Genomic DNA, 8,566 nt, shown 5'->3' on the forward strand with positions numbered 1-8,566 from the left:
GTTACCACGTCGATGGTTGGTATATAAAGTGTTTCCCTACCAAACCTGCTTACAAAGTCCCTTAAGGATTCTTTGGGATCCTAGAGCATCCGATAGAGATCAATAGTGATCCTTTCGAATATTTTGTTGCAAGAAAACTGGTTATTGAATAGATTAACTAGGTGAGAAAAAGAGGTAATGGATTAGGGGGAACATTAATAAGATATTTTAATGTTGACGATGTAAGATTTGATCTGCAGCCTTTGCACAAACAACCTTCTTTTAAGTGTGGCAGAATATTGTGCAATATGCTCTTTTGGATCCATGATTCCATCATAAGGCTTCATGCTAGGAGTTTGGAAGTTTGGAACTTCAGTGTCAACTATCAAGGAGATAAATCTTGAGATCCGATGACTAGTGGTGATGCTTCTAGTATATGTTGGACCACCCTTAGTATGCTTGAGATCATATGTCTTAGTTGTTGGAGTTCTTTTGGCATGACTGGACTAATTCCTACATCAAGATCCATAGAGTTAGTATTAATAATGTTACTATTAAAGAAGTTAATGGTATTTATGTTCTTAGGTGTATTAAAGGTCTTATCAAGATCCTAGGTCGCAGGAGTTTGTATATTTGGGATTGCTCCCCCGGTTACGGTAGTAATGTATGTTGGAGCCGTTGATTCTGAACGTTTTCCCAGGGATCATGTATTGTCGAAGTTTAGGATCCTTGGTTTCAAGATTGAGGGTGTTGCCTCCTGGGGTTTACGAATATTCTCCCTTGTCATTTTCACTTCCTTACTGTTAGGGCCAATATCCTTACAATATTCAGGATCCTTAAATATCCAGGATCCTCAGCTACCTCAGGATCCCGACTAATTATCGTTAGGTGGATTTGCCACAACATGGGCGTTCTTCTTAGCAAGAACTATTGCATTAGGATAATGGCTAGGAGGATTTGAAAGGAATTATGGCATTAATATTTCCAAGGTTAAGCCAAGGCTTAGCTCAGGACCCCACTACTCGTCATATTTGGTTTGGTATTGCTATACTTTTATTAATATGTATAACGGTCATATTTTGTTTATAACTAACATGTGTGAAGAAGTAGTCAAGGGAAGACCAATTCTCAACAAAGAATCATCTCAACAATGCTAAAGACCCGGAATACTTGGTCAAATAATGTTCATGAATCTGGTCATAAAGGATTCCAGAAATATCAAACATCTTGTTGGCTAGACTATAAATTAACACTTGTATTCTGCACAAAACACATAGTTTTTTCACTAGAAGCTTACTCTACAAAATCTTTCACTCATTCTTACTAAGAATTCACTATAATCAACACTTTTTATCAATAAAATCATCAAGGAATGGATCATTATTACCTCCCAAGGTTTTATCCCGCAGATCCTAGCAAGGATCAAGGGCTTTCCTTGTAAACCATTATGTCACTTTCCTTTATCATTAGCAATTACATATTCTAAACATCACAACCTCTCATTCAATTTGGTTGATTAGCACTAAGTCAATTTTTGACGAATAAATCCAACGCCCAACGTGGGCCCATGGCATTCGAAATCCTTGAGAAAATCATGTTGACACAACCGATCCTTTCTTCATCCTCCGCTCCTTCCATTCCAACTAAAAACATACCACCTCATCTGAGTGGGCCCCCGCTCAAGGGATAAGGCCTGACACTTCTAAGAAAAACACCCCTCCAGTCACTAACCAAGGAAGTTTGGGATCCCCAGGGCTCTAGGATCCGACTGCCTCGATCACTATTGCAGAACTCCTTGCTATGATGAGGAAAATGGCACAACTGGTGACCCAAAAGCAGGAGGAGAATAGAGCTCTGCTCAAAGAAGTGGAAATGATGAAGGCAGAATTCCAGAAGTTCTAGGGAACAATGCCCACAGTATTACAACCAAGGATCCTGAACTTTGGCGATGTGGGATCCTCAAAGAATCACCAAAAGAACACAGTTCCAGCCATTATGGCGTCACCCTGGGGGACAACCATAAACTACCGAGCATCTATGATCAATGATCTCAATGAGCCTTTCAATATTCCTAGAAACCTTGATTCTAGTAACTTCGTAAACATCAATACTACTAATACTAACTATACTAATGTTGATGTAGGAATAAATCCAAACATGGCTAGGGAACTTCAATAACTAAGGCAGATGATCTCAAGTGTACTCGAAGTGGTCCAACCCATACCAAAAGCATCTCTTACAAGTCACAGGATCTCGAGATTTGCTCCAGTGGTAGCCGATACCGAAGTTCCTAAGCACTTCCAAACCCTCAGCATGAAGCTATACGATGGAACTACAGATCTTGAAGAACACATAGCCTTATACAGAGAAAGGATGGAGATCATTCTCATCCTAGGAAACTTGAAGGAATCTCACCCATGCAAAGGCTTTGGTTCGACCCTTACAGGATTAGCCCTCAAATGGCTGCTAAACGTTCCCCCATACTCTATTACTTCATTCGCACACTTAGGCAATATCTTTAATAACCAGTTTTCTTGCAGCAGAACCTTCGAAAAGATCACTAGAAGTCTCTACCAAGTGATTCAGGATGCTAATGAGAAACTTAGGGAGTTCATTAACAGGTTTGGCACGGAAGCTTTGAGCATCCCCAACATCGACATGGCCACCGATGTAGAAGCCTTCAAAATGGAACTTAGGAAGGATTCACCCTTCTATGAAGACCTTGTGATGACCCCATGCAAAAGATTGGATGAGGGCAGGTGTCGGGAATGAAGGTTTATAAGGCTCGAAGAGGATAGAGAAATCTAGAAGAGAAACAACCCTTCAAGTCAATATGAGAATCCCAACAGAAAGGCCAAATCCTCAACTCCAAGATCCTACAAAACGAAGCCTTATTCCAAACCGGATCACCACAGGTTCAATGCCCTCGAGGATGAGGGAGAAGAGGAAGAACTTCCTAAGATCACTGACTATTGTTTTTCTATGGATATTTTAGGTGTAATTCATGCTATGTTGGATCTTGGAGACAAGCCAGATGGCCAAAGAGAGATAACAAACCCACCACCTGGAAGGACAAGTCTAAATGGTGTGCTTACCATGAAGACTTTTTCCATGTCATGGAGGACTGTATAACCCTGAGGAAAGATATCAGCTACCTCCTAAGCAAGGGACACCTCAAAGAAATCTTTGGGAGAAAAAGACAAAAATCCAAGGAGAACGTCTGGGATGATCACGAGATCCCGGAAAAAACAGGATCTCCACTCCCAAATGCTAAGATAATAAATGTCATCTCAGATGGATCTAACATCTGTGGTACCTCTTATTCTTAGGCGAAAAGACACGCTAAAGTCTCTAAAACCGAGAAGGAAGATAGGCCACGGAGAAATACCACAGTCAACAATGAGAAGGAGATCACGTTCACTGAGACGGACATGGAAGGAATTCAGGATCCTCACTATGAAGGATTCGTAATAACGCTATATATGGCTAACCATTTCGTCAGAAGGTTCCTTGTTGATGGAGGATCTTTGGTTAACATAGTACTCCTAGACACTTTAAAAAGAATGGATATTCCCGAATCAGAGATAATTAAAAGATCCTTGGTCCTTATAGGATTTAACGGGGAGACAAAACATACAATTTGGGAAATAAAGCTACTAATATAAATTGAAGGGGTAACCTCTATACAAAATTTTTGTGTTATTGACACCCTATCTTCTTATAACGTGATACTAGGTAGGCCATGGATCCATGAGATGAAAGCAGTGCCATCAACGTATCATCAATGCGTAAAAATGCCTACTCCATGGGGGACAGTAAAGATCATGGGAGATCAACAAGAAGCCAAGGAATGTTATAAAACCTCCATGAAATCCACAACCAGACCTCAGCAAGCATAGAAATTAACACACAGGGCACGAAATATTCTAGAGAAAAAGGAGCAAGACGTGAAGGAAGTGCCCTTGGGTACTGAGGATCCTGAAGTCAAAGTTCTCATAGGATCCTCAATGCCTGACCATATCGAACAAGATCTACTGAACTTCCTAAGAACCAGAAGCAAGACATTCGCATGGAAACATGAAGATGTGACAAGTATAGACAAGAGTATTGTTACTCATAAACTTAATATTGATCCTTCTTTCAGACCAATACACCAAAAGAGAAGGAAGTTTGAACCCAGAAGGAACCAAGTCATTCAAGAAGAGGTAGAGAAGCTCCTCAAGACATGGATGATCAAAGAAGTGAAGTTCCCAAGATGGCTAGCTAACGTGGTTGCTATACAAAAGAAAAATGGAAAATGGCGAGTGTGTGTAGACTACACGAATCTAAATAAGGCATGTCCTAAGGATCCTTTCCCCTACCACACATTGACTCCATGATAGATGCGACGTCTCCCCACGAGCTCTTGACTTTCATGGATGCTTCATCAAGATTCCAACAAATCCAGATAGAGCCATCCAATCAGTAGGACACAACATTCATAACACCAACATGTATATATTGTTACACTTCAATGCCTTTCGGTCATAAAAATGCAGGTGCAACATATCAAAGGTTGGTGAATCGGATGTTCAATGACAAGCTGGGGACACCATGGAAGTTTATATTGACGACATGGTAGTGAAGTCAATGAAAGACGGAGATCACCTCAGAGACCTTAAGGAAGCATTTGACATCCTGGACGAATACAATATGAAGTTGAATCCACTCAAATGTCATTTTGGAATGAATTCAGGCAAGTTCTTTGGATACATAGTAACCAAAAGAGGGATAGAAGCAAGCCCAGAATAGATTAAAGCAATCATGGAACTAAGATCCCAATCTTCAACAAATGATATCCAAAGGCTAACCGGAAGAGTAACAGCACTCAACAAGTTCATTTCAAGATCCTCAGAAATGTGCATGCCCTTTTACGATATCTTGAAAAGGAACAAGAAGTTTGAGTGGAAGGAGGAACACGAGAAAGCCTTCCAGAAACTCAGAAGATATCTAACCTCTACACTACTACAAGGAAAGCCTATAGATGAAGAACCAATTCTTCTCTACCTCTCAGTATCTTCAAACGCGGTAAGTGTCGTTTTGGCCAAGGATCTTAACGGAGATCAACATCCTATTTACTATGTAAGTAAAAGTCTCTTGGATCCTGAGACCAGATACTCTCACCTCGAAAAATTAATTCTTGCCTTAGTAACTACTTCTACTAAACTAAGACATTATTTAGAAACACATACTATACACGAAAAAACTAATTATCCTCTTAAGAATGTCATGAGAAAACCAAAAATGTCGGGGAGAATGACAAAATGGTCAGTGAATCTAAGCACATTCGAAATTAGATACGAACCAAGATCGGCCATAAAATCACAAGCATTAGCAGACTTTATGGTTGACTTTAGTGATGATTTACATTACAAAGTAGAAATGGAAGCCAAGCAACTCCTAGAAGATGAACACTTGGGAAAATGGACATTATTCGTAGATGGAGCTTCAAATCAAAAAGGAACAGGGCTAAGGATCATACTAAAGTCGCCATAGGGGGACATTCTACCACAAGCGGTTAGTTGTGAATTCAACACTATCAACAATAAAGCAGAATACGAAGCACTTATCATGGGACTACAATTGGCTAAGGATCTTCAAAACAGGGATCTTCAGGTATTTGTTGATTCTTTATTACTAACCAATCACTTTAATGGATCTTATGCAATGAAAGGTGAAAGATTAGCATTATATCTAGATATCCTTAAAACATTAGCTTCTGACTTCGAGAACTTTAGCGTAACCCAAGTTCCCAGAGAAGAAAACACAGAAGCACAAACATTAGCCAATTTAGGATCCTCCCAAAGAATCCCACCAGAGACAGAGATTCCTATAACCCACATAATAAGCCCAGCCATAGAAACCCTTTCCAACAAATCAGAAGATCCTAAACATCTGACAAGCATAGAAGCTATCGAAGATCCTGACCCTAGGATCCTTCATCAAGGGGACCCCGACGGACAAGATCCTCGAAGAAGTTCGCGATCATAGACCCAACCCATTATAGAGTATCTCCAAAATCGCACGTTCCCGACAAAAGAAAAAAGCGAAAGAGCGTTCATGACAAGAGTCTAAAAGATTTGTGTTAATCCAAGGTAAACTTTATAAAAAAATCTATGGCATGTCCATACCTTATATGCTTGGAAGATCCTGAAGCCGCAGAAGTCTTAAAGGATATACGCGAAGGAGATTGTGGCAACCACACTGGGGGCAGAGATTTATGCTCCAAGATACTAAGAACATGATACCACTGGCCAACCATGAAGATAGAATCTTTTCTACATGCTCAAAAGTGTGATGCTTGCTAAAGACATGACATCCTACATCAACCGGCAAAACCTCTACATCCAATTATCACCCCCATGGCAATTCATGAAATGGGGAATGGATATAGTGAGAAAATTACCGGTGGCCCCAGGAGGAAAAGTCTTCATGATAGTAATGACCGGTTACTTCTCAAAGTGGATTGAAGTTGAGGCTTTCGTTCAGGTAATAGACAAAGAGGTAGTCTCATTTACTAAACGTAATATCTTGACCAGGTTCAGGATCCCGGATGAAATCATATGCGAAAATGGATCCGAATTTATAAGCAAAAGGACAAAAGACTTTTGCACAAGATAGGGAATCAAAATGATAATGTTCACTCTTGTTCATCCCCAAGCTAATAGTCAAGCAGAGTCTAGCAACAAAATCCTAGTTAACAATTTGAAGAAAAGCCTGGGCAAAAAGAAGGGAGGATGGGCAGAAGAGCTTCCTTTCCTTTCGTGGGCATATAGGACCACTTCCAAAATGGCCACAGGTCAGATCCCTTATTCTTTGGTGTTTGGGACAGAAGCAGTAATCCCTATTGAAGTAGTGATCCCGACGACAAGATACTTACTGCAAGACCAAGAGAATAACGACAAGATCCTAGAGCAGGATCTTAACACTATTGATGAGCTTAGGGATCTTGCCAAAATGCGCGTTGCTTCTCATCAATAGAAAATCACCAAGGCTTACAATAGGAACATATGAGCTAGAAGGTTTCAAATAGGAGAATTGGTACTAAGGAAAACATTCTAAAACACCAACGATCCTAGTGGAGGAAATTCGCTCTTAAATGGGAAGGATCATATCTTATAGATGCTAAAGCAGGAAAATGAGCATATTGGATAGAGACACTCGAAGGAGACGTCCTGCCAAGATCCTGGAACGCTATACACCTCAAAGCATACTACATGTAAGTAGGGTCGACTGATCCACGAAAAAACAAGGTACACATATTCTTTACCTTAAAATTTTCGTTGTTACTTATTTTCACCTCGAATTCATTATTGACTTAAGAATTGGAGGGGCGTTAGCTAGGCTAACACCCACCCCAATCTAACATTTTCCATGCAGAACAACACACAACAAAGGATCTCCATAAGCTATGATCTTGGAACATAAAGGACCCTCGGGGTCGAGGATCCTTAAACCCAAGGATCCCCTAGGTCTCATAATACAAGCATCCTTGAGGATGAAAATCTTGAAACATGAGGATCTTAGCATACGAAGACCTCAGTATCTTAACACTTGAGAAGCCCCGTTATACCAACGGTGTAATCTTTAGACTATCATATACACAAGCTAGAGATTGATCATCTCTCTTACGCGTAAGGCTATTTAATCCCCTCTAAGGTTTAAAGAGCTAATTACCTCTTTCACACGAACTAAGGTTTATACACCTCGCTTGGAAGCATGATATCCAACTGTGGGAAAAGGGTAAGGGGATCATTTCACGATTCAGTGGCTTGGCAACCCTCTTATCTTTGAACATAAGTTGAGATCCTTAAGGTTTATAACATTTTCATGTTATCAAAAATCAGGTTCCTACCCCAGTAATTACTTAAGGCTTATAACATTTTCAAGTTATCAAAGATTGGGATCTTGCCCCGGAAATTACATAAGATCTATAACATCTTCATGTTATCACACGTTGAGAATTTTCCCCAGAATATGCAATCGATTTGTAACATTTTCATGTTATTATAAGTAAGGATCTCTCCCATGAATTATATCATAAGTTGGGATCCTCCCCAGAATATAAGATTAACATGTTATCTATTGAATCTATGGTGTTACACAAGAATTTTGTCAAACTCCATAACCTAAACAGGTTATCCTAAGGAGAAATTTTCCACATGCGACCTGAGATCCTTATCTTTAAGGATGTCTAAGGATCCTTTCCCTAAAGGATCCTCATCAAGCTTCATTAATAAAAAGCCCCATTATCGGCAGTGAACCGAAGTTCTCTCCTAAAACTGAGATTTATCCCCAACATATTTCAAAGCTTAAGAAAAAACTCGAAGACAATGAGGTTCCATCCTTCCTTGTTCTTAACTTTGAAATTTTAAGTAAAATCAAGGATCCTAAACTTTCCAGGATCCTAAATCAATCACTGATTTATGAACTTTCATCTTTTAAATTGTTATCTTTAAAGAAGTTTTAAAGATTATGAGTTAATCATCAAACTTATGAGGAAACTTTTAAACCACTTAAAAAGTCAGTTCTTATCATACCATTTTGT

The 8,566-nt window shown here is 39.6% G+C and overlaps 2 protein-coding genes across 2 annotated transcripts; both read left to right on the forward strand.

Moving 5' to 3' along the window:
• The first annotated feature begins 2,292 nt into the window (after positions 1-2,292).
• On the forward strand, positions 2,293-3,878 carry LOC145059704 (uncharacterized). The gene is made up of 3 exons (XM_079007509.1): positions 2,293-2,738; positions 2,975-3,291; positions 3,715-3,878. Exons 1-3 carry the CDS (start codon positions 2,293-2,295, stop codon positions 3,876-3,878), a joined length of 927 nt encoding a protein of 308 aa, XP_078863635.1.
• Positions 3,879-6,330: 2,452 nt separating this feature from the next.
• LOC145059705 (uncharacterized) lies at positions 6,331-6,999 on the forward strand. Its single transcript, XM_079007511.1, has 2 exons — positions 6,331-6,507; positions 6,640-6,999. The coding sequence occupies exons 1-2, from the start codon at positions 6,331-6,333 to the stop codon at positions 6,997-6,999; spliced, it is 537 nt and encodes a 178-aa protein (XP_078863637.1).
• Positions 7,000-8,566: the final 1,567 nt, after the last annotated feature.

Source organism: Lactuca serriola, chromosome 6 (genome assembly GCF_051521515.1).
Source record: "Lactuca serriola cultivar US96UC23 chromosome 6, Lser_US96UC23_V15, whole genome shotgun sequence".
Lineage (NCBI taxonomy): Eukaryota > Viridiplantae > Streptophyta > Magnoliopsida > Asterales > Asteraceae > Lactuca > Lactuca serriola.